Source organism: Oryctolagus cuniculus, chromosome 3 (genome assembly GCF_964237555.1).
Source record: "Oryctolagus cuniculus chromosome 3, mOryCun1.1, whole genome shotgun sequence".
Lineage (NCBI taxonomy): Eukaryota > Metazoa > Chordata > Mammalia > Lagomorpha > Leporidae > Oryctolagus > Oryctolagus cuniculus.
In genome coordinates, this window is record NC_091434.1 from 42,106,967 (window position 1) to 42,133,406 (window position 26,440).

At 40.4% G+C, this 26,440-nt stretch overlaps 1 protein-coding gene across 2 annotated transcripts in view; it reads right to left on the reverse strand.

Annotated features, from left to right (window-relative positions):
* Positions 1-26,440, reverse strand: part of PLCL1 (phospholipase C like 1 (inactive)) — a 410,531-nt gene that overhangs the window by 37,320 nt on the left and 346,771 nt on the right. For both annotated transcript variants that reach the window (XM_002712372.5, XM_051849314.2), the window contains exons 4-5: positions 12,681-12,756; positions 9,120-9,229 (exon numbers count right to left, since the gene is read on the reverse strand). In XM_002712372.5, the coding sequence (XP_002712418.1) occupies positions 9,120-9,229; positions 12,681-12,756 (186 nt within the window). The remainder of the gene's footprint in view (positions 1-9,119; positions 9,230-12,680; positions 12,757-26,440) is intronic.

Below are 26,440 nucleotides of genomic sequence, written 5' to 3' on the forward strand. Positions count from 1 at the left end.
CTCTGTTGATGGCCTGGGAAAGCAGTAGAAGATGGCCCAAGTTCTTGGGCCCCTGCCCCCATGTGGGAGACCTGGAGGAGGCTCCTGGTTCCTGGCTTCAGATCGGCCCAGTTTCGGCCATTGTGGCCATTTGGGGAGTGAACCAGTAGATGGAAAATCTCTCTGTCTCTCCCTCTCACTGTCTGTAACTCTACCTGTTAAATAAATAAAATCTTTAAAAACAAGAGGGAATTTATAGCTCAAGAAAGTGTTATTTTGTATTATTAGAAATGTTTCTTTAGACTTAGCAAAATTAGAAGCTTTATTTTAATTATTTGAATGTCTGCCTCTGAATGTTGGCGACTTAAAGGGTCTTCCATTTTGTCTCTAGGAAGGCTCCTTTCTTCCCATAAGCATCTTTAGGGAAGCCTAATGAATTTACTTCACTTCTTTATCTTTTTTGGGGGGGAATTGTATTTTATTATTATTTTTTATTTAATATTTACAAATTTCATGTATTTCCTATAGACAGATTTGGGAGCACAGTGATACTTCCCACCCAACTCTCCCTCCTGCCCATACTCCCACCTTTATTCCTCCTCACTCTCCCATTTCCATTCTTATTTTTTACAAAGATCTATTTTCAGTTAACTTTATACTCATTAGATTAATCCTACACTAAGTAACGAGTCCAACAAATAGTATGAAGAAAAAAAACACTGTTCCTCAACAGTCGAAACAAGGGCTATTAAAAATCATTGAACCTCAAAGTGTCAATTTCACTCCTATATATTATCATTTAGGTACTCTATTAGTTACCATGGAGCATGGAAAACATATGGTATTTGTCTTTTTGGAACTTTAACCAGTATTTCTAAATCAGCTCAGGTTTGCTTCTCAAAGGAAGAAGATTCCAGGATCCTACTCCAAGAGCTCAGCTGAAACGGGCAGAGGGGAAATCTGAGCAGCTGTGGAGGATTTGGCTGTGGAGTATGTGTGAAGGCAGCATGGCCTTTGAAAAGTTTTTGCTGGGAGTACAGCACTGAAACTTCCTCTGTTTCATTGAGAAGTGGTGGCTGGCAACTTTGGACTAAAAGCCAGTGAACAGCAAAACTGGTCCAAGAGAAGCCAGAAGAGGCTGGCTGGGTTCCATGGGACCTCAAGTCTGGCCTTTTTCTCTGGTATTTTTGTTGTTTTCTTTTACTTTATGATCTCATGGTATCTGTCTAAGAGATGAACTGTATCCTTTCCCTCAGGATGGATCTGGTCCTGGGGAACTGATTCATGCTAACCAAGTTCACAGGAGATGGATCAATAATAAGGAAGTTAACTGATTCATTTACAGAGAACTGTGATTAACAGGCAGATGAGACTAGTAATATCACTTGGTCAACTCATTCTATTTCCAGAAGAAAAGTATACTTGGGAAAATAGGTTGAGAACAGAGAGAAAAATAATTGTTGGTCTTAAACTACAATCTTTCAATGTACCTTTCTGAACTGTAGGAATTTACTGCCAAGGCTTTTGGGATATTCATGCCAGCTGGACAGGACACTAAATCTCTAGCATTAAGTAACATAATAAATAAAAGCACTTAGCATAATCTTGGACACATAGAAAGCACTCAGTTTATACAAGCTATTATCATTATAGGGCTATAAATATTCTGACAATATGACATAGGTGGCTGATGGCACAGGCTTTGAGTGAAATGCTAGCTCTATCATTCACTGTACACTAATGGGAGGGTTACTTAACCTCTTCAGTGTCAGATCCCTTATCTGTAAAATGGGTGTAGAAATGGTCACTTCACATCATTATTAATATTAATTAATATGCTATGTGAGGGAGCAGATATTTACCCTAGCAATTAAGATGCCAGCATCGCACATTCATTGGAGTGCCTTGGTTCCTGGCTCCTGACTCTAGCTTCCAGCCAGTACAGACAATGGGAAGCAGTGGTGATGGCTCAGGTAATTAGTATCCTGCGACCCAGGCGGGAAGCTTGCAATGCATTCCCACCTCCTGGCCATATTCTGGCCCTATCTGCCCCCATTGTGGGGCATATGCAAATCAACATATGGGAGAGCTCTCTCTCTGTCTCTCAAATAAATAAAAATAATAAGATGAAATAAAAATAATTTGTTTTAAAAAGATGCTATGTGAAATCATTTAACTGTTCACTATAAACACTGAATGCTTATAATTAGTAAAAATATACACATAGCATTTTTATATGACAGGCACCATTTTGCATATATTAACTCATTCAGTCCTCATGACCTATAACCCTCTGGCCTATAACTATGCCCTATAACCCTACAAGGTAGAAATAGTTGAAGAATCCATCATTGGTAAACTTATTCACCAATATCTACCTTCATGAAGAGGAAGAGATTTATATTTTCCCCACTCCACTAAAGTCATATTTGACCATTTGGCTTGCATGGCCAGTAAAATGTGAATGCAAGGGATATGTGACACTACTCTTATCAAACCCAATTTGTGCTGCCCTATGGCTGGGATTGTAGAAGCATTCATGGAAATGGAGGCCTCATCTGCTGGGTTCTTGAGTAACCCTTACTAACCTGTGATGGAACATGTAGTACAAACAAGAAATAAGTCATTGGTGCAAACCAAAGAAATTTCCAAATTTTGATTACCACTACCACAGCACAGTCTAATATATCCCAATTGGTTTAGAAGCATAGGGACAAAACAAATATTTCTAAGGACACAAAATTATAAAGTGTCTGGCTGCACAGTCTATAGTCTTCACTAGTTTGCTTTATGTTTCTCAACAACAGCAACATCAGTATTATGAAAAGTTTATTATTAATGCATTGTTGTAATTGTTTATACATTTATCTCTAGACTTCATAAATACAACGGTATTTCAAAATGCTTGTGTCAAATGGAATTAAAAGATAAGTTTATTGTGGTGCAAAAATTTTTGAAAGTCATACTAGTGAGTCATCTCCAAAAAATTCATGGAAATGTGTATTATGAAAAGACTATGCATGGATTTCAAATTATTTTTGCACCAAAATAAACATATCTTACAGATTTCTGAAGTACCTTCCCAGTTGTTTTCTGAATGAATTGGTTCAGCAGGAGTCTTAGCCTTTCTCCGGCTTCTGCTGGGATATCACCAGATACTACCAGAGACAGCACTGGAAAAGTTCTCAATGAACAACTTGATGGCACTGGGCATGTTCTTTCTTTATACACCCCAAGGGCATGGTCACCATCAATGCCAGAAGATCCTAATTTGATCCTCTTTATTAATCCCTTTATTCCTACCTACTATATCACAGAATGATTTAAAACATCTCTAGCTATTCAGTTGAGAGTAGCCTCATTCTTGATCTCTGTCTATCTTTCGTATGTGGATGCCTCTTCCTCACACTCTTTTCCCCATTAGCCCATCACATTCTTCCCTTTCTTCACAGAGCATCAACTGTACATATTTTCTCAGGCTCTTTTAAAAAGCATAATTACTACACTGACATGTATATAATTTTCCACATGCACCAAGATTCCCCAGAGCTATGAGGGTCTGAAATTCGGGATTCAATGAAGCAATCTACTGAGTTAGAAAGACAACTACCCAAGAAGGAAGAATGAGAAACTTCTGCTCCCAGTCTTCTCAAGGAAAATGAAAATGTTGTTAAGATATAAACAAAGGCTTAAGTAGTGGTAGAAAGCCAAAAGGTCAGTTAGAAAAAGATTAGTCACATTTACTAAACATAAATCTGTAAGAGAGGCCCAGTTTTATGACATACCCTGGAATGCATTCAATTATAAGTGAAAATCCATATAGAAAAAGTACAAATGTACATTTAATAGGAGTGATCATTGATGAAGTAATATTTTATTCATTTTTTTACTACATGTCACTCAACTAGGAATCCATGAAACTCATGAACAAATAAGAAGGCAGCAACTTCTTAGCCTTTTTATTTCTTCTTTAAGCTTTAGTGATCATCTACTTCATAGATTTTCCCTTATAATAAAATGTTTTCTGATTGTATTTCTTCAACATTATTTTTATAAATCTCTACTTGATACTTCCTGATAAATTTGAAGTTTTTTTGCATGAAAACTTTTTTAAAATATAAAGTTAGCAGAATTTAGTTCTTTAAAATAGCCAATAGGCCATGTTAGTAAAATATATATTGAGGAAGCTCACTAAAATGCTATTCTTTCATTCTAACCTCAGCATTATAGTTGTGACAACCTTACAATAGAGTTCTTTTTGTAAACAAAGAGTCAGACCACTCTGGATGGAGTTCAAGATTTTACATGAATTCTAGTTCATGCAAATAGTCTTTTTATCAGTGACATATTCCAAGTTCATATCTCTCTTCCAAGAGATCTTCAAAACTCTCAAGAACAAAATGCTTTAAAAGATTAAAACAATTTACTATAATATTTTGGCTACATAAATGATATTGTAGGATCTTTTTCAGGAAGGCTTAAAGAACAGGAAAAATTGCCACTGTGAGATTTAAACATTATGATAAAAGCAGAAATGCTGTGGTTTGAATATGTTCCTTCCAAAATTCATGCTGAAATTTAATTCCCAATGCAATAATATTAAGGGGTGGGCCTTTAGAAGGCTATTAGGCACAAGGGCTTCACCTTCAAAGATGAGAGTAGAATCTACAAAAGGACTATGGGGAACTCAGTAGGCACCTTTATCTATTATGCCCTTCCATCCCTTCCATCAAGTGAGGATACATCACTCATCCTCTCTGGAGGACACAGCAACAACACATCATTCTGGAAACAGAGACCAGGCTCTCAGCAGACACCATACTCTCCAGCTCCCTAATTATACATTTCCCAGCATTTAGGGCTATAAGAAATAAATTTCTGTTTCTATAAGTTACCCAGTCTTGGGTACTTTGTGATAGCAGCACAAATGAACTAAGATACAAAACTCTGAAGAATGGCATGGAAAAAGAGACAGATGAAAGGGACTGTAAATGTATGAAGAAAGCATTGAATGGAACTAGACCAATTATTATCTCAGGCCAAGGATTAGCTTGAGAGGGTACTCAGGAGTGAGTCACTGTGACGTGCATTATCATATCATTACAAATGAATACACTGGCTATTTAAGGAGTTCAATTTTGTATACACTAATGAAAAAGAAAGAAAGGAAGAGGAAAAACACTGTTAGAGTTGCACTGTTAGAGTTTCAGCCTCCTTAATACAATCTATGTCTTAATCTTTGGAAAAATTTGAACACAATTCTTATTTATTATATTGTACATCTACTTGTTTTTCTCTCTGGAAATTTTCTCCAGCTTCTTTGACATTTATTAATATCAGATTCATGTAATTCATTTTTTAGTCTCATCTCAATTTGCTCTAGAGCCAATGCCCCTTCCCATTGCTCCATGCTGCCAAACACCATTTTCCTGAGGATATACTTCTCATTGTTTCCAGCTCCTCCCTTATTTATTGGAAATTACACTGGAATCAAATATTTTTGGAAACATGAACACATATATTTAAAAACTTCTGGTAAATTCCCATCCCTTCTCCCTATAAAGTGAGCAATGCTCATCAAAATTGTGTTTAAAGAAGATTTTCTCTGCAGGCAATGTAGAATTTTATATATGAGCCCTGCCATTTCTACTAATTCAGTGACAACATGTTATCAGGGTGGTTATTACTAATTCAACCAATTGTAAGCAAAGTAATTTTACTGTAGTGAATTCAGTAAAAATCACATTTTTAAATTTTTTTTTTTTTCAGAGACAGAGAGTTCCCATTCACTGGTTAAATTCTCAAATACCCACAATGCCTGGGGCTAAGCCAGGTTGAAGCTGAGAACCAGGAATTCAGTCTGGATCTTTCACATAGGTGACAGGAACTCAACAACTTGATCCATCACATGGTGCCTCCTTGGTTCTGCATCAGCAGGAAGCAGGAGGCAGGAGCTGAAGCCAGGATAGGAACCTAGCACACTAATATGAACCACAGACATCTTAATCAGCATGTTAATCACTAAGCCAAATGCCTGCCCCAAGAAGATTTATTGAAAGACTATGGGGGCCGGGGGGGGGGGGGGGGCGGCGCCGCGGCTCACTAGGCTAATCCTCCGCCTTGCGGCGCAGGCACACCGGGTTCTAGTCTCGGTTGGGGCGCCGGATTCAGTCCCGGTTACCCTCTTCCAGGCCAGCTCTCTGCTGTGGCCAGGGAGTGCAGTGGAGGATGGCCCAAGTCCTTGGGCCCTGCACCCCATGGGAGACCAGGAAAAGCACCTGGCTCCTGCCATCGGATCAGTGCAGTGTGCTGGGCGCAGCGCACCGGCCACGGCAGCCATTGGAGGGTGAACCAACGGCAAAGGAAGACCTTTCTCTCTGTCTCTCTCTCTCTCACTGTCCACTCTGCCTGTCAAAAAAAAAAAAGAAAGAAAGAAAGAAAGAAAGACTATGGGAAGCTCTGAAAATCAACAGCAATGCTGGAAAACCAAGTAGAGATTAAGCATTCAAGAGCTAATACATAAGAACAAAAGGAGGAGTCTTATGGAAAATGAGATCTTCTCAGAGTAACACTAGTGGAATAAACAGTCTACTACAACAGAGCCCACTCTCCCTGCCCCACAGCTAAAATTCAAATTCCAAAGAGGTTATTTGTCTGGCTCTGGGGAAAAAGACATCTGATTAACAGGCCCATTAAATACAGAGAGTGAAAAAGGAAATAATCAAGTTTGGAAAAGTCCACAACTCTTAGTGAAGTTCCTAGAGCTCAAAATGAAATGCCAGAAACCTAACACAGAAAATCAATTCTGTTTTGAAAACTGTCTGGGAATGATTTGCACAGCACTTACTCAGCTATATCTAGCAATCAGCTCCTGTCACTAAACCAAACAAGCACACAAACAAACCTCGGAAAACCCTGAGTGAGTTTACTTCAGAAGCTAACAAGGAAACAAATCAAAGCAACCAAAAAAATTTTGATCTTCCAGTGATCACCCTCATGTGGCAAACAAACAAATGAAAAGTAATAGCTCACATATATACTGCCTAATTATGTGTGTTTGGCTTAGATCTTTTGTATATATTCTCTCATTTAATTTTCACAAAATCCAGATGTAGGCATTTTCATCCCCCTCAGGTAGATCACATAACTTACCTAAAGACTCACTGCTGTAAAGCAGTCTGCACACAGAGCCTTCTCTCTGTATGAGGTAACCTGGACTCAATGAGACTCAGCCACATGGATTGAGTTTTACAGGAAGAAGTATAGGGTAGTGATTAGATCCTCAGGAGGAGCTTTTAAAAACTCAGTTCTGCCATTTACTAGCTAGCTGTGTGACTTCAAGAAAGAAACTTAAAATCCCCATGAGCCTCAATTTCCTCAGCTGTGAGATGGGGAAAGTAATTATCAGGGTCAGGATATGTGGTTGCAAGGTCCCACAGCTGCCACAAGGAAGAAATATAAAATGTGTATAAACCACTTAGCCTTGAGTGTCGGTCACACGGTAAGTGTTAAATGATTGACACCATTGTTCATTACATGTCTATCTCCTCTTGTAGACTAACCCTGGAAGTCCAGCTAACACGCTTGAGATGCATCCCTAGCACTTTTCTCAGTGACTGCCACATTAACAAGTCTGCTGAACAGAAAGTGCTTGTATCAGGTTTCATGCTGCCATATTATACTCTAGGGTGAGAATATCATTATAGCTGTAGCTCATCCAGTACCTTAAGCAAATGGTGCTTCTCCTCCGGTACCTACTTATCCTCCTCCCACACTGCCTCCAAAACTGTTTACTACATGAGATCAAGATCTGTTTCTCGGCTGGCGCCGCGGCTCACTAGGCTAATCCTCCGCCTTGCGGCGCCCTCCGGCATGCTGGGTTCTAGTCCCAGTAGGGGTGCCGGATTCTGTCCCGGTTGCCAGCTCTCTGCTGTGGCCCGGGAGTGCAGTGGAGGATGGCCCAAGTCCTTGGGCCCTGCACCCCATGGGAGACCAGGAGAAGTACCTGGCTCCTGCCTTCGGATCAGCGTGGTGCGCCGGCCGCGGCAGCCATTGGAGGGTGAACCAAAGGCAAAGGAAGACCTTTCTCTCTGTCTCTCTCTCTCACTGTCCACTCTGCCTGTCAAAAAAAAAAAAAAAAAAAAAAAAAAAGATCTGCTTCTTTTTTGCTCTCCATGCATCCCCAGTACCTAGCACAGACCCCAGTACATATCTGTGGATGGAATTTTTAATAGACATTTGTCATATATCTTACAGTCCATGTAGCACTTTCACATAAACATGTTTAGCATCTCTGCAGAATAGATTAAAGATACGCTCTGGAGCCAGGCTGCCTGAGTTCCACCTCCAGCTCCACCATTTACTAGGGAGTGATCTTGGGTAATAAACAAGATTTCTATGCCTCAATTTCTTACTTGTAAAATGAGAATCATGGTTGTAAGTACTAAGTTGTTAATTCATGTAAACCTCATAAAACATTGCCTGGCCCATAGTAGGTGTTTTTTAAGTGTCATCAAATTTTATTCTTTTGTGGTTGTTTTCTCCCATCACACTGTCAGGAAAAATCACTCCATCTACACAAATCATTCTTCCTTTCATGTAAGAAAACATAAAAAGTGGCATTTTTGCTTCAAAATCCTAAAATTAATTTTCAGCAGAGAGCAATTCATGATCTGAACCTGATTTCTAAAGCAATTTTGAAAAAGAAATATATTTATAGGGCCTGTTCTTAAAATAAAATCCCTAAATGGTCCCAGATACTCTGTAGTTTAAGTCTTTTCCAAATTACTTGTGTTGGAACCTTCCCCAGAAACATTTGGCATTATTTTTCCCACAAACAAGAGCCATGTTGATGTGAACAGAAGTGCTCATGAGATTAGAAACACACACACACAAACACCAGGCAACGGAATTCCCACACGTGCCATCCTCTACTCTCACCACAAACCTGACTGCCCCATTCAGTAAAAAGTGTGTCCATCTCAAAGTACATCTTCCCACCCCTGAGAGCACAGACCTGGTGACCAGGCTGCACAAGACTTAAAATGCAAATCACTGTATTTAAGCACTGATGCTTCTCTACACAATGAAGAAATTAGGAGAAAAATGCAGGCAAAGGGACATCTGGGCATTTCTCCTACCTTCAGTACTGTAATGTTCCAAGCAAAGCTCTCAGTTGCTTTGTTGAGTTTTCTTCCTTTCAAGCCTTCTTTTGCCCCCAAATTATGAAGTTCTTCGTGGAACTCCATTCCTTTGAAAAAGAACATGTAAGCTATCTCAGTGTAAATTCCAGGAAAATGGGCATTTTGCTATGAAAATATTATCAGTAAACATTACTTCACATTCCTGTGCACTCTAATTTCTAAAGCCCTAAATTGAATTATCCTTTCCATTCTGTTCATTTCACTAAAAAGGGGAAAACTAACAATCTTCAATGCATTTGGTTAAATTACACTTGAGCAGCCATAGATAACGATGGGAGAAATTAAGAAGGAAATTCTTCTAACAAATTACTTCAACTTGTTTGTCCTGTTCTTGACTTTTGCATAGAATGGTCTGATGTTATGCGGGAATGGCAACCACAGGTGAGGAATGCATGCATCTTACTTTTCTTATGAACTACCCTCATAATTTAACAGCACACCCTGAAGCCCACAGAGATAACAATCACTAACTAGTACATGCTGACGAAAAATAAAAAGATGTTTTTAAAAATAGCATTCTGGAAACATCCAGGTGTTTAAGATTTAGGAATGAATGGCCTTCAGATATTTTTAGTTCAAACATTCACTCAAGCTTGAATACTACAAAAAAAAAAAAAAATCACCATCATCTGCCTTTCAAGCCTTTGAACCTTGAATTAGCACTTCAGGGATGGGGATCATGTTGTCTTATGGACAGTTCATTCCACCTTTGGAAATGTACTATTGATCTTGAGTCAAAAATCTTCCCTGGAACTTCTACTCTGTGCTGAATGGACCCAGATCTGCAAGGACCCAGATCTCTTTTCCACATTGCAGCCCTTTAGATATTTGAAGAAAGATAATGATTAAATCCCCTTGAGCCTCCTTTTTCCATATTAAATATTAGAGAATCGAAAATGAATCTTGATGTGAATGGAAGGGGAGAGAGAGTGGGAAAGGGGAGGGTTGCGGGTGGGAGGGACGTTATGGGGGGCGGGGGAAGCCATTGTAATCCATAAGCTGTACTTTGGAAATTTATATTCATTAAATAAAAGTTAAAAAAAAAGAAAAAAATTCTAACATGTGTCAGCCACTAATGATTGTTCTTTAACGATGGCATCCAGACAGGGCCACTGTATTGCCCAGTCACATTGAGTTGAACAGTGCAGATACATTCAGGAGCAGCATTTTCTGCAATTCCTATTCTATTGTTGTATTTTTATTAATGGAGCATAAACACCATAAACATAGCATATGGCAAGGAGCCTGACTGAGGAGCCCAGGCTGACATTCTGGCTCTGCCGTTTACTAGCTATGTGAGTCCCAGCAAGTCCTTGAAATTCTCTGGGCTTCAGTTTTTCACTAATGAAATACTGGAAACAACAAGTTTACCTCATTAGATTTCAATGAAGATTAAATGATCCAGCATATATAAAGCTCTCAGAGCAGTGCCTAGCATAGAAGTATTGAGTCTTGCTATCTTTGGGCTTTCTGTCAACTGAAATATCTAAATCTGCCATCTAGTCAGTTATGAATGCCATCTTTTTTTCAACTTTTATTTAATAAATATAAATTTCCAAAGTACAACTTTTGGATTATAGCGGCTTTCCTCCTCATAACCTCCCTCCCACCTGCAACATCCCATCTCCCACTCCCTCTCCCATCCTAGTCTTCATCATGATACATTTCCAATTATCTTTATATACCGAAGATCAACTTAGTATATACTAAGTAAATATTTCAACAGACTGCACCCACACAAACACACAACATATACAGTAGTGGTGTAGTAGTAGTTTTACCATTAATTCTCATAGTACAACACATTAAGGACAGAGGTCCTACGTGGGGAGCAGGTGCACAGTGACTCCGTTGTTAACAACTGACACTCTTATTTATGAAGTCAGTAATCACCCAAGGCTCTTGTCATGAGCTGCCAAAGCTATGGAAGCCTCTTGAGTTCACCAACTCCAATCTTATTTAGACAAGGCCATAGTCAAAGTGGAAGTTCTCTCCTCCCTTCAGAGGAAAGCCTCCCTTCTTTGATGGCCCGTTCTTTCCACTGGGATCTCACTTACAGAGATCTTGCATTTAGGTCATTTTTTTTGCCACAATATCTTTTCTTTCCATGAATGCCAAACTCTCATGGGCTTTTTAGCCATATCCGAATGCCTTAAGAGCTGATTCTGAGGCCAGAGTGCTGTTTAGGGCTTTTGCCATTCTATGAGTCTGGTGTGTATCCTGCTTCCCATGTTGGATTGTTGTATCCTTTTTAATTCTATCAATTATTTGCAGACACTAGTCTTTTTTATGTAATCCCTTTGACACTTAATCCTATCTTTTTGATCAATTATGAACTTAAACTGATCACTTTAACAAGTAAGATGGCACTGAATTGAAATCCCCTACCGTTTGGGAAGTCCAATTGAGCATGTGCCGAACTGTACATCTTCTCCCTCTCTTATTCCCACTCTTATATTTAACAGGGATAACTTTCAGTTTATTTTAAATGCCTAAAAATAATTATGTATTAATTAAAGAGTTTAACCAATGGTATTACGTTGAACAAAACAATAATAAAAGGCATATAATAGTAAGTTGTTCCTGGACAGGATAAGGGCTAATCAAGACATTGTTTCTCATAGTGTCCATTTCACTCCAACAGGTTTCCTTTTAGGTGCTTAGTTAGTTGTCACAGATCAGGGAGAATATATGATATTTGTCCCTTTGGGACTGGCTTCATTCTCTCAGCATGATGTTTTCCAGATTCCTCCATTTTGTTGCAAATGATTGGATTTCATTGTTTTTTACTGCTCTATAAAGTACATATCATCTTTAGACTGTGTTCTAGATTTAAAGGCCAGTTTCACCATGTGATGATACGGGATCTTTGATAATTCTCTCAGAATCTCAGATACCTCATCTACAAATTGGATATAAGGATGAGAACCTTGCATTGTTGTTATTACAATTAAGATAGTGTTTTTGCTCAGAACTGTGTATGTATATTTGTCAAGTAACTGTCATTGTTGTCATCTTACTCACCATTAATACTATTCTATGTGTGTGGATGTAGGAGCACATGGATTCAAGAGATAAAATCACAGGAGTGTATATTGATAAATGTTAATAAACAGAGGTGCTCTCATAGACATATAGCCATCCTTAAAGAAAGAATGAATCTAAAGTGAGGACGAGTAGATGGGACATCAACATAGAAGATTAATAAGATTATGGTTCAAACTGTTGCAATGGATTTTAAGGGGCCAAATAGAACCATAGCTTCCATATCAGTAGTAAAAGTTTTGATATGAATTCAGAAATCTTCATCCATCTAAATATCTTCAGATACCACTCACCAATATACACACATAGAACTTACCTATTAATCATCTGGATTTCCTCTGTACTAAACAAAGACTTAAGTGTAACTTAAAGTACAATAGAGGAACAGAACTTTTTTAAGACTGTCAAGAATTATCATTATAGTTTACAAACAAAATAGAAAAAAGTTATTACCTGCTTTCTGACATTGTACGATCTTTTCTTGGACTGTGTCTGCCATTTCTATGAGAAACCGGCTTTCTTGAATCATCTGTCACAAAATAAATATTGAAAAGGTAGTTGTCAAGCATTCTTAAACATTGAGACCCACATGATACTTTCAGAAATGGAGAGCAATGGCAGCAACTAAGAGATGGGAGAGGGAAGGAGAATCTGCGTTCCAACCCTCACCTGTTCTAACACCAAAGCTAGAATCACCTTCCTTATGATTGTTCCAGTTATGTAACATGCCTGGCATACAGTGAGTGTCAAATGACCAGTAAATAAATGTACTTGCATTCTTTAAGTCCCAGGGCATATTCTTGAACACCTCTCATTCCACCCCTTTTCCCTAAAGGTTGCTGCAATATCAAGGAAAGTGCTATTCGAATAATACTGAGAACCAGAATATGGATTCACCTAATGATGAGCAAAAGCACTACTGATTACATAAATGAAATTGGCACCTTGGATTTGGGTGGCTCCACTGGTAAGAATAAGAACTGGATCAGATTTCAAAGCAAGGAACTAAATTGAGCATGGAGACAGTAATACTGAAATGGTTATCTGTGTTCTCTACATTTAGGTAGAAAGTAAATATGTCTAAGAGGTAACCAACATACTAAATGAAGTAGGGAAATAAGACAACTTTGTGCTAATGGAGAAAAGAACCTGTATGTGAAGAAATGGAGAAGATAACAACTACATATTGTGATTTTTGATCAGAAAGATAGAGGATTGGGGCTCTTTGGAAATGCAGAAGTAACTAAACAAAGGCAAACAATAAACAAACTGAATTAACAGATCCTGAGTTTCCAGCCTCTCTTTTACTCTAAGTAATGGTCCCAATTCATCTGGTTATTCCATGTTAATCTGTCTGGATCAATGATCTGAAAGTTGTTCAAGGTAAAATCCAAAATGAACACAAAAGATCTTGAATAGGACATATTTCCCGCTCTCACAATGAATAAATGCTGTTTAACATATTATAGTCTTGTATAATCACTTTTAAAATACAAAGTGGGTGATGTCAACAAACATTTAACAGAAAAGACCTTTGAGTCAAAAATTTTAGTGCCTTAAAAACTAAGAGGAATTGTCGCTCCCCCTCTTCGTGGAGGAGCAACACAGGACCCTGCGCTGTTCTTTCGTCTGCTCGGCCCTCCCCGGGTTTGCTGCTGGTTCTTCCCGGGTTGGCTACTATCCCTTCCACCTCCGTGGAAGGGCAGTTCCCCCTGGCCGCATTCCCCACTTCCGCAGGGGAGCGGCACTCCGCCGGCCGGCTCTTCTCGGGGGCTGCACGGGTTCCCTTAGATGTTCCCCATAGATGTTCCTGGTGCATGCCGTCTCTCTCCTCCTTTATAGTCCTTCTCTGCCAATCCCAACTCGGCTGCCCACACGCCGAGTACGCTGCTCTCCAATCAGGAGCAAGTCCTACAGTTAATTGGTTGAACTGGAGGCAGCTGTGCGGAAGCTGTTTACTTCTCTCCCAGCGCCATATTGTGGGAGAGCAGATGCATAGAATAAGTCCTAATTCGAGTAACTTAGTCTAGTCCGGATTGCTCCCCACAGATCCCCCTTTCTTTTTATTTTTTGGCGTTGATACGCGCCTGTCTTCGGTGTCCCGCAGCACACACTCTGCTGTACTTGCTAGAGTTGCCACAGGCTCTTACAAGTCCTATCAATCAGGAAAACCGAATCCGGGTCCTCTCTTCGCCATTGTGAGGAGGTTTTTAGGCGCTGATGCGTGCCTGTGTTCGGTGCCCTGCAGCGCATGCTCTGCTCTGCTAGAACTGCCTGCAGGTGTTTACAAAACCTATCAGGCAAACCGAATCCAAGCCTTCTCATTGCCGTATTGTGGGGGAGACTTATTAGTGTTGGTTTGTGCCTATCTTCGGTGACCTGCAGCTCATACTCTGGTCGAGCTTTGCTGGCGCTTACCGCCTTAAATCAGGCAGACCGAATCCAAGCCTCCTAATTGTTGCATGTTGAGGGGAGGCCTTATTTTTCTCTATTTCTCTATCTCCGGGCATTCCTACCTCTCCCATTTCACTTCTATCTTCCAGCATTCCCATTTCTCTTTTACTTCACTTCCAAACTTCTGTTTCTCTTATCCCCGCAGCTTCCCGGCACCTCGCCGCTTCAGCCCGCGCGCCTCTCTCATCTGCGCAGCTTCCCGGCTTTGCGCGGCTCGGCTTTGCGCGCTCCGCGGTCTCCACGCTTAACCCTTTCGCGTCTGAACCACGGCCTACGCCAGCGTTCCCTTATCTATTCACGCCCCGTGCTCTCTCTGCACGCGGCGGCTTCCGCGAGTAACACAGCGTAGCTTGCGTCTCCACCACTAGGATTCAATCTAAGTTCCCCGGGCTAGCCTGGCGAATTCAACCCAGCGTACGTCTCCGCCCCACGGTTTGGCTTCCCGTCCTTTGCTCCCCGGGCTAATCAGACGGATCCCAACCTGGCTTACGTCTCAGCTTCTAGTTTCAACTTTTCGCCCCCTATTCCCGGGCTAACTTGAGAACCCCAAAGTGGCTTTCGTTTCCGCCTCGGCCTGCCCCCCGCGGCTTCAATTTCCCTAACATTTTTCTCTACCCGGTATGTTTCCCCAAGCTTTCTTCCAACGATACTCCTCCCTCATTTCTCCTGGCCTCTCCCCACAGTCCGCGTCCGAGTCTGTTTGTTCTAGCTTTCACTTTCGCTTTCGACCTTAGAGATTTCTCCCAGCTTCCCCCCGTAGTCCGTATCTGAGTCTATGCCTAGGCTTTCAAGAGCTTCTTCCGGCACCCTTTTCGTCCGGCTTTCCCTAGGCTGTTTGCTAGTCTCTCTCTCCGGTATTTTCCCTAGGCTGTTTGCTAGTTTCTCTCTCCGATATTTTCCCAATTCTTCCCGTTTCTTCCCGTTTCTTCCCTCCTAAGTTTGCTATCCGTCCTAGGTTTCCTATCCGAGTCACGGCACCATTATGTCGCTCCCCCTCTTCATGGAGGAACGACACTAAACCCTGCCTAGGCTTCATATCCGAGTCACGGCACCATTATGTCGCTCCCCCTCTTCGTGGAGGAGCAACACAGGACCCTGCGCTGTTCTTTCGTCTGCTCGGCCCTCCCCGGGTTTGCTGCTGGTTCTTCCCGGGTTGGCTACTATCCCTTCCACCTCCGTGGAAGGGCAGTTCCCCCTGGCCGCATTCCCCACTTCCGCAGGGGAGCGGCACTCCGCCGGCCGGCTCTTCTCGGGGGCTGCACGGGTTCCCTTAGATGTTCCCCATAGATGTTCCTGGTGCATGCCGTCTCTCTCCTCCTTTATAGTCCTTCTCTGCCAATCCCAACTCGGCTGCCCACACGCCGAGTACGCTGCTCTCCAATCAGGAGCAAGTCCTACAGTTAATTGGTTGAACTGGAGGCAGCTGTGCGGAAGCTGTTTACTTCTCTCCCAGCGCCATATTGTGGGAGAGCAGATGCATAGAATAAGTCCTAATTCGAGTAACTTAGTCTAGTCCGGATTGCTCCCCACAAGGAATAAAACATATTATTCACTTATTTAAGAAATATCAATTGTACAGTCACTATAATTATAAGGGATTCAAAACTGAGGATCAAGCACGGATGTGCCTATAGCTTCACAGAGCTTATGGTTCAGCAAGGACACCTACTCAAATGAATGCATAAAATATCATGATAATCAATTTAATCAAACAAAAATCAATTATTCATACCCTCTGCCTGAAATGGTTGAGTCTATTTGGAGGGCTAAATTGACTATGAAAATCTAAACTCTACACCTACAGAGATCTAGACTGAATAAAACTTTTAAACTGCAGTAAGTCTTTCAACTTCCAAGACGAAGCACAATGCCTATAAACAACAATTTTATCAGCCACATCAAGATGTGAAAATGACAGTATATCAACTATGATATATTCAATTACATTACAAGAGCATAAAGATTTATAACTAAAAATATTTTAAAATCCTATCCTAGTTTCTGTTTTCAATGTTTTCTTATGTATATATTGGATGTTAGTATGCATATAGAGTTTACGAATGAATAAATTCTCAAAATAAGAGTTACCTGTGCTGGGTATTCTGTTTGTCCCATCAGTTACACTCTTAAACATGCTCTGTGCTGAAGAGGTGGATCTTTATGGGCAACACCAACCAGAGTTCCTTGCCTTCTGACTTCTTATTGCAATCAGCCAGTGGGAAGCACCAGCAAGGGGCCAAGGGCAGCAGGCAGGAAAATAGTGGTTTGGGGTAGTTACTCCCTAGATAGTTCCTTCCCAGTTGGGCTATGGTTTGATGACTTCTACTTTGCAAGGGGCCACAGTCCTCATAGGTGGCAGGTATAGATATTACTGAGTGCCAGTAATGGCTCCTTCCCTCACCCTTTTAGGCCTGATGACAGCTTTCTACCATCATTGCTAATTCTTTTTTTTTAACTTTTATTTAATGAATATAATATTCCAAAGTACGATTTATGGATTACAATGGCTTCCCCCCATACCGTCCCTCCCACCCACAACCCTCCCCTTTCCCACTCCCTCTCCCCTTCCATTCACATCAAGATTCATTTTCGATTATCTTAATATACAGAAGATCAGCTTAGTATACATTAAGTAAGGATTTCAACAGTTTGCTCCCACACAGAAACATAAAGTGAAAAATAATAGATGATTTTTTTAAAATGATGATGAAATCAGATCAGACCTATTGTCATGTTTAATCCCAGTGAGAGTCAAGTTGGGAGTTGACAATTTCTTTTTTTTTTTTTTTTACAGAGGATCAGTTTAGTATGCATTAAGTAAAGATTTCAACAGTTTGCACCCCCATAGAAACACAAAATGAAATATATTGTTTGAGTACTCGTTATAGCATTAAATCTCAATGCACAGCACATTAAGGACAGAGATCCTACATGAGGAGTAAGTGCACAGTGACTGCTGTTGTTGACTTTACCAATTGACACTCCTGTCTATGGCATCAGTAATCTCCCTATGCTCCAGTCATGAGTTTCCAAGGCTATGGAAGCCCTCTGAGTTCTCCGATTCTTATCTTGTTTAGACAAGGTCATAGTCAAAGTGGAGGTTCTCTCCTCCCTTCAGAGAAAGGTACCTCCTTCTTTGAAGACCTGTTATTTCCACTGGGATCTCACTCACAGAGATCTTTTGCCAGAGTGTCTTGGCTTTCCATGCCTGAAATACTCTCATGGGCTTTTCAGCCAGATCCGAATGCCTTTAGGGCTGATTCTGAGGCCAGAGTGCTATTTAGGACATCTGCCATTCTATGAGTCTGCTGAGTATCTCACTTCCCATGTTGGATCACTCTCCCCTTTGTTTATTCTATCGGTTAGTGTTAGCAGGTACTAGACTTGTTTATGTGCTCCCTTTGACTCTTAGTCCTTTCATTATGATCAATTGTGAACTGAAATTGATCACTTGGACTAGTGAGATGGCATTGGTACATGCCACCTTGATGGGATTGAATTGGAATCCCCTGGTATGTTTTCCTAACTCTACTGTTTGGGGCAAGTCAGCTTGAGCATGTCCCAAATTATACCTCTCTTCCCTCTCTTATTCCCACTCTTATGTTTAACAGGGATCACATTTCAGTTAATTTTCAACACTTAAGAATAACTGTGTATTAATTACAGAATTAAACCAGTCATATTAAGTAGAACAGACAAAAAAACTACTAAGAGGGATAATCATTGCTAATTCTTGAACGCTCACTATCCACTCTTGGCCCTCTAACCCTGGCCCATATCTTTATAAATAGCTTCTTCGTTTACTCTCTTAATCATCTTCTTGAATATGCTATTTGTTGAAAGCCTTATTCAGAGCTTAATTTAAATACCTCAGAATAATTGTGTGTTAATTAAAGAGTTCAACCCATAGTATTAAGTAGAAAAAAAAATACTAAAAGGGATAAAGTAATAAGTTGTTCATCAATAATCAGTACATGGGCTGATCAAGTCATTGTTTCTCATAGTGTCCATTTCACTTCAACAGGTTTCCTTGTAGGTGCTCAGTTAGTTGTCACTGATCAGGGAGAATATATGATATTTGTCCCTTTGGGACTGGCTTAATTCACTCAGCATGATGTTTTCCAGATTCCTCCATTTTGTTGCAAATGATCGGGTTTCATTGTTTTTGACTGCTGTATAGTATTCGATAGAGTACATGTCCCATAATTTCTTTATCCAGTCTTCTGTTGATGGGCATTTAGGTTGATTCCAGGTCTTAGCTATTGTGAATTGAGCTGCAATAAACATTAATGTGCAGACAGCTTGTTTGTTTGCCAATTTCGTTTCCTTTGGGTAAATTCCAAGGAGTGGAATGGCTGGGTTGTATGGTAGGGTTATATTCAGGTTTCTGAGGAATCTCCAGACTGACTTCCATAGTGGCTTGACCAGTTTGCATTCCCACCAACAGTGGGTCAGTGTCCCTTTTTCCCCACATCCTCTCCAGCATCTGTTGTTGGTAGATTTCTGTATGTGAGCCATTCTAACTGGGGTGAGGTGAAACATCATTGTGGTTTTGATTTGCATTTCCCTAATCGCTAGTGATCCTGAACATTTTTTCTTGTGCCTATTGGCCATTTGGACTTCCTCTTTTGAAAAATGTCTATTGAGGTCATTGGCCCATCTTTTAAGTGGGTTTAAATTTAACTGAAAAGTGATCCCTGTTAAATATAAGAGTGGAAATAAGAGAGGTAGGAGATGTATAGTTTGGGACATGCTCAATCAGACTTGCCCCAAATGGTAGAGTTAGAAACATGCCAGAGGATTCCAATTCAATCCCATCAAGGTGGCATGTACCAATGCCATCTCACTAGTCCAAGTGATCAATTTCAGTTCACAATTGATCATAATGAAAGGACTAAGAGTCAAAGGGATCACATCAACAAGGATAGTGTCTGCTAATACTGCTAGAATTAAAAAGGAGAGAACAATCCAACATGGGAAACGAGATACACAGCAGACCCTTAGAATGGCAGATGTCCTAAACAGCACTCTGGCCTCAGAATCAGCCCTTAAGGCATTCGGATCTGGCTGAAGAGCCCATGAGATTATTTTAGGCATGGAAAGCCAAGACACTCTGGCAAAAAAAAAAAAAAAAAAAAAAAAAAAAAAAACAACAACAACAACAACAACAACAAACACCTAAATGAAAGATCTCTGTGAGTGACATCCCAGTGGAAAGAACGGGCCATCAAAGAAGGAGGTACCTTTCTCTGAAGGGAGGAGAGAACTTACACTTTGATTATGACCTTGTCTAAATAAGATTGGAGTTGGCAAACTCAAAAGGCTTCCATAGCCTTGGCAACTCATGACAAGAGCCTAGGGAGATTACTGATGCCATAAATAAGAGTGTCAATTGTTAAGTCAACAACAGGAGTCACTGTGCACTTATTCCCCATGTAGCATCTCTGTCCTTAATGTGTTGTACTATGAGAATTAATGGTAAAACTAGTACTCAAACAGTACTTTACACTTTGTGTTTCTGTGTGGGTGCAAACTGTTGAAATCTTTACTTAACATATACTGAATTGATATTCTGTATATAAAGTTAATTGAAAATGAATCTTGATGTGAATGGAAGGGGAGAGGGAGTGGGAGATGGGAGGGTTGCAGGTGGGAGGGAAGTTATGGGGGGGAAAGAGCCATTGCAATCCAAAAGCTGTACTTTGGAAATTTATTTTATTAAATAAAAGTTTTTTAAAAAGATAATTTTAGTGCGAAAAAATAAATAAAACAGTAAAAGCTCAATTAAAAAAAAGAAAGCCTTATACAGAGCTTGATTTAAAAAAAAATAAAAACTGGAGCTTCCTACGTGACTAGATTCCTGTGACTGTGAGTTCTGCCAGCATCTTATGTCTCACCCAGATGCCCCACCACCAGCCAGGCTCAAACCCCAGATATCCTCTATGACTCCATCTGTCCCGAAGCTGAGCCCCTACATTTTGCCAGCCACCAGGTTTTGCCCATTGTACTATTAGCACCCCTTTATTTTCTTCCTCACCACAACATGCTTAGCTTAAGTCCTTATTTCCACTTCCTGGACCACCTCCATCTTTCAAAATCTACTTAGCCTTCCAGAAGCAGCCAAAGGTCACCTTTGGAAATGGTTTATGATTGGATCCAAGAAGACTGAATAGAAAGGACCTACACTCACCTCTACCACAGAGAAGGGTCAGAACAAAAAAGAAGGACAATGTTTCCAGGAGACCGAGGGAAAACTTCAGTGAGTTAACAGAACTCTACATAGCACAGAGCCTCCAAAAGCCAGTAAAGGCAGGAAAAAGCACATTGTAGCTCCTACTCTGTCTCCCATGCTGGAGGGTGAAGGCAGGGGAATGCCATCTTGCAAGAGAAATGTAAGCAGAAAGCTCCTTGAGTCCCATCATCATAGCAGAGCAGCAGCCTTAACTACAGGAGAATCCCACAGTCCTCACTGGCTTTAAATCCAGTCTAGAAAACTGACTGGGACTCAAGAAACTGCTTTGCTTCAAAAAAGGGAATCCGTATTGTCTCCTTCCATCCCCAAGGCACCAGCCCTGAGCTTCTGCAAAACAAATGCTGCTGAATTCCATTCTATCTTAGAGGACACCACGCAGCCCTATCACTAGCAGCACATACCAAGGCTGAAGCCAGGGTGCTTCACAGGGCAGACAACCAGGCCTTCTGCATCCTGCTGTAGGATTGCTGAGCATGAGCCCCAGAGACATGCTCACTTACTCTGCACACTCTGCACTCTGCACTACGGAAGTTCCCTTCTGCTTCTTGGGGCTTGGCACCAGCAGCAGCCAATGAACAAGCTCACAAGACATTCTGCATCTCCTAGCTCAAGCTTTAGCATCACTACTGCGTGCTTGTGGAAGTTGGGGCACTCCCTTCCATGTTCTGCAGCTCTGGAACTGTGGCTGTTGCTGCTGTAATCCCTAGAGTAACTCACACCTGGAGGACCCTATTTCTATTCATCTACTTCAGGTTGGCAGCTATCAGTACATAATCCCCAATATAAGGGGGGCACTTGACCTGTGAGACCTGAGTAAGACCCCACTGTATCATGAAGCTGTGGGTCTGTATTGGTTATATATGTCCAAGTCATTCACAATCCCCTGTGGAGACTGGGGAAGCTTCTATCTGCATTCCTGTGCTCCAGGCCCGCCTACATTTTATAATGCACAATCAACAGTGTAGCATGCAATCACTGCGTAGCACCTAGATAAGATATCATCTCAGTCATACAGATCTGGGACTGTGACTGTTATAGCTATATTCTACAGAGTTACCTGAGTTCACCTCGAGGGGTCTGGGTAAAGACTCCACTGCATTCTACAGCTGTTGGTCCATGACTGTCTGCAAGTCCCAGGGACACCTGTACTCATTTGAGGGACCTGGAGAAGGTCCTATCTACATCCCATTGCTTCAGGCATGCACAAGCTAGGGTTCAATCCTTAGCATAGCCAGTGATCAACCTGTGGAACATAGATAAGGACACTCCAAGTTCTGCAGTTCTGGGACTGGGAATGTTGCAGCTCTATTCCACAGTCACCTGCATTCATGCCATGAGATCTGGGAAGAACCCTATTTGCAGTCCACTGCTTTGGACTCATGTCTGCCAGTGCATAACCCCTGACATAATCTGGGCATGAAATGTAGTACCTGGATAAGGTTTCGACTGCATCCTGCAGGTCTGAGACTTTGGCTGTTGGCTCTGTACGTGCAAGGAACAGCTGCACTTGCCCTGAGAGACCTGGATAACATTTCCTCCATTCAATTATTATACCTCCATGGTTGTCAGTGGACAATGCCAGAATAATCTGTGTTTTCCCATGGGACCTGAAGAAGGTACCCGTCTTGTCCTGCTGCTCCAGGACTGTGATTATTAGTACTATACTCCTCACAGTTATTGGAACCCACCCTGGGGGACCTAGGGAACACACTATCTATATCCCACTGCTTCAGGTTCACATATTCCACTGCACAATCTCCAGAACAAGCTATATTCAATATGAAAGGTCCCATGTGCAACCCGCAGTGCTGAGACTAGGTGTTTTAGTGCTATAAACATCATCCATGTCTACCCAGCAGGAAATTGGGAAGATTCAATTCGCATCACATAGCTCTGCAGCCAAAGAAAATGATGCCACAAGACTCAGCATCACTCAGGCTTGCCTGATCGGACAAGGAGATAGCTCTCTTTGGAACTTCAAAGTCATACTATTATCCACACGAGCTGCTCTACACTAGACAACTATGGCACTCATAGACACTATCAACATTGATTGTAGCTAAATAACCTTCAGAGATTACACTTCTGGCTCAACCAGAACCAAAACCAAAGCAACTACCAATCTGACTCCCCTCATTTCATTCAAACTAAAAAGTCTTTTCCAGTGAAAGCTACTCAGTGAAAAAATCAGGAACTGTTATATCAGATGTACAGACATCAACATAGGGTCAACAGGAAAGATGAAGAAGCAAGGGAGCATGACACTTAGAAAAGAAGAAAACTGATTTGAAGCAAATCTATGAAATGCCTGAAAAAGAATTCAAGATAATCTTCCTATGAAAATGCAGTAAGATATGAAAGAATAAAGGTAAGCAATTTTTAAAAATCAGGAAAATAATGCAAAAAATGACTGAGAAATTCAACACAGACAGGGAGATCATTAAATAGAATCAATCAGAAATTTTGGAGTTGAAAACTTTGATCAGTGAAATAAAAAATACAATTGAGAGCTTAAACAAAAGAATAGACTAAGAAATAATTTCTGATATTGACAACAATAGTTTTGAGTAATCCATCCAGATAAAAAAATCAGTTAAAAGGAATGAAGAAAGACAACGAGGCTTATTGGATACAACTAAATGAACAAATTGTCATATTATTGCTATGCCTGAAGAAGAAAAGGAAAAAGGTATTGAGAACTGAGTGGAAGAAATAATAATTGAAAACTTCTCACATCTTGAGAGAGATATGGGCATCCAGATACAGGAAGTTCAAAGGACTCCGTCCAGACTCAATCAAAACAGACCTTCTACATGGCAGATGACAGTCAAATTGTCAAAAGTTAAGGACAAGGAGAAAACCATAAAGGCAGCAAGAGGAAAAGGCCAAGTTACATATAGAGGAAAACCCATTAGACTAACAGCAGTCTTCTCAGTAGATTAACTACAGGCCAGAAGAAAATGTGAAGATATACTCAAGGTCTGAAAAAAAAAAATCATCCCATCAAGAATACTATATCCACTGAAGCTTTCCTTTAGAAGTGAAGGAGAGCCGGCACCGTGGCTCACTAGGCTAATCCTCCGCCTTGCAGCACCGGCACACCAGGTTCTAGTCCCGGTCGGGGCGCTGGATTCTGTCCCGGTTGCCCCTCTTCCAGGCCAGCTCTCTGCTGTGGCCAGGGAGTGCAGTGGAGGATGGCCCAAGTGCTTGGGCCCTGCACCCCATGGGAGACCAGGATAAGTACCTGGCTCCTGCCATCGGATCAGCGCAGTGCGCCGGCCACGGCAGCCATTGGAGGGTGAACCAACGGAAAAGGAAGACCTTTCTCTCTCTCTCTCTCACTGTCCACTCTGCCTGTCAAAAAAAAAAAAAAAAAAAAAAAAAGGAAGAAAACCTAAGAAATCTAAAAAAAAAAAAAAGTGAAGGAGAAATATAAAGTACTTTCTAGACAAGAAAACTCTGAGAGAATTAGTCACCACCAAAACAAATCCTACAGAAATCTAGAAGTAAAAGGATCATAACCACCATCAGAAAGACATACATCAATATAAAATTCACTAACAGAGCAGATACACAAAAGAGAGAGATAAGAAAATCCAACCTTATCATGACAGAAAGTTATCAAAACACAAAGGTAAGTAAAAAGAGAGGCAGAAACAGATAATATATGAAACAATCCGTAAGCAACCAATAAAATCACAGAAGTTATTTCTTATCTATTGACATATTATATTTGACTCTAAATGGTTTACATTTCCAAGTCAAAAAACAGGTTGGCCAGATGGATTTTTAAAGAAATACCCAACTATATTCTGCCTACAATAAACTCTCTTCACAGGTAATGACACACATAGACCAAAATTGAAGGGCTGAAATAAAGATGTATCATGCCAATGGCAACCAAAAATGAGTTGGAATAATTATACTCACATCAAATAAAACATACTTTTAATCAGAAGCTGTAAAAAGAAACAAAGAATATTATATATTGATAAGAGGATCAATTCAGCAGGAAGATATACCTATCATAAATTTATGAAGCCAACACAAGATCACCCAAATATATAAAACAAAAATGATTAGACCTAAAGGGAGACACAAGCTCCAATACAATAATAGTGGGGGACTTCAACAACCCATTAGCATCAATAAAACAGATCATCCAGACAGAAAATCAACAAAGAAACAACACAGTTGTTTCAGGACATGATGGCTTTGCAACTGAATTCTACAAAACATGTAAAGAGGAACTAATTCTCATACTTCTCAACTACTTCAAAATATTGAAAGATACTAAACTCTGCCTGAATCACTGATACAAAAACCAAAGACACAACACAAAAAAGAAAACCATGTATTAATATTCTTGCTGATTAGAGATGTAAAAATTCTCAACAAAGTGTAAGCAAAGTGAATCCAATCATACATCAAGAAGATCATAGATCACAATCAAGTGGAATTTACAAGCAGGGATACAATAAACATTATAAATCACATAAACAAAATAAAGAACAAAAAGCATATGATCATCTCACTGGATGCAGAGAAAGCAACTGACAAGATACATCATCCTTTCATGATTACAAAAAAAAAAAACCTCCCAACAAATTATATAGGGAATATAACTGAAAATTATAAAGGTTCTATATGACAAACCCACAATCAATATCATACTGAATGGGCAAAAGCTGGAAGTATTTCCCTTCAGATAAGGAATAAGACTACTTTCTACTGTCTACTTTCACGCTCTTACTCAGTATAGTATTGAAAGTACTAGCAAGAGTAGTTATAGAAGATTAATAAATAAAGGGCATTGTATTAGAGAGGTAATAAAGATATCCATTTAAGCAGGTAAGATTTTGTACATAGAAAATCCTAAACACTCCAGCAAAAAGCTGCTAGAACTGATGAAACAATTAAGTAAAACTGTAAAATACAAAATCAACATACAAAAAATAATAGCACTTTTATATACCAATAATGGTCTTACTGAGAGAAAAATCAAGAAAAAAATTCCTTTCACAATAGATATAAAAAGAAATTAAATGTTTAGAAGTAAATTTAGTCAATGAAGTGAATGATCTCCATAGTAAAATTTATAAACGCTGATTAAAGAAATAATAAAAAAGAAAAAAATGGAAACATATTTCTTGTTCATAGATCATAAAAATAGTTTCAAAATGTTCATACTAGGGCTGGCACTGTGGCGCAGTGGGTTAAGCCACCATCTGCAGTGCTGGTATCCCATATGGGCACCTGTTTGAGCTCCAGAGGCTCCAATTCTGATCCAGCTCCCTGCTAATGTGTCTGGGAAAGTAGCAGAAGATGGCCCAAGTACTTGGTACTCTGCACTCACGTGGGAGATCTGGATGAAGCTCCTGGTTCCTGGATTTGGACTGGTCCAGCCTTAGGCGTTGCAGCCATTTGGGGAGTAAACCATAAGATGGGCTATCTCTCTCTCCCCATCTCTCCCTCTTTCTCTGTGGTTCTAAGTAACTCTATTTTT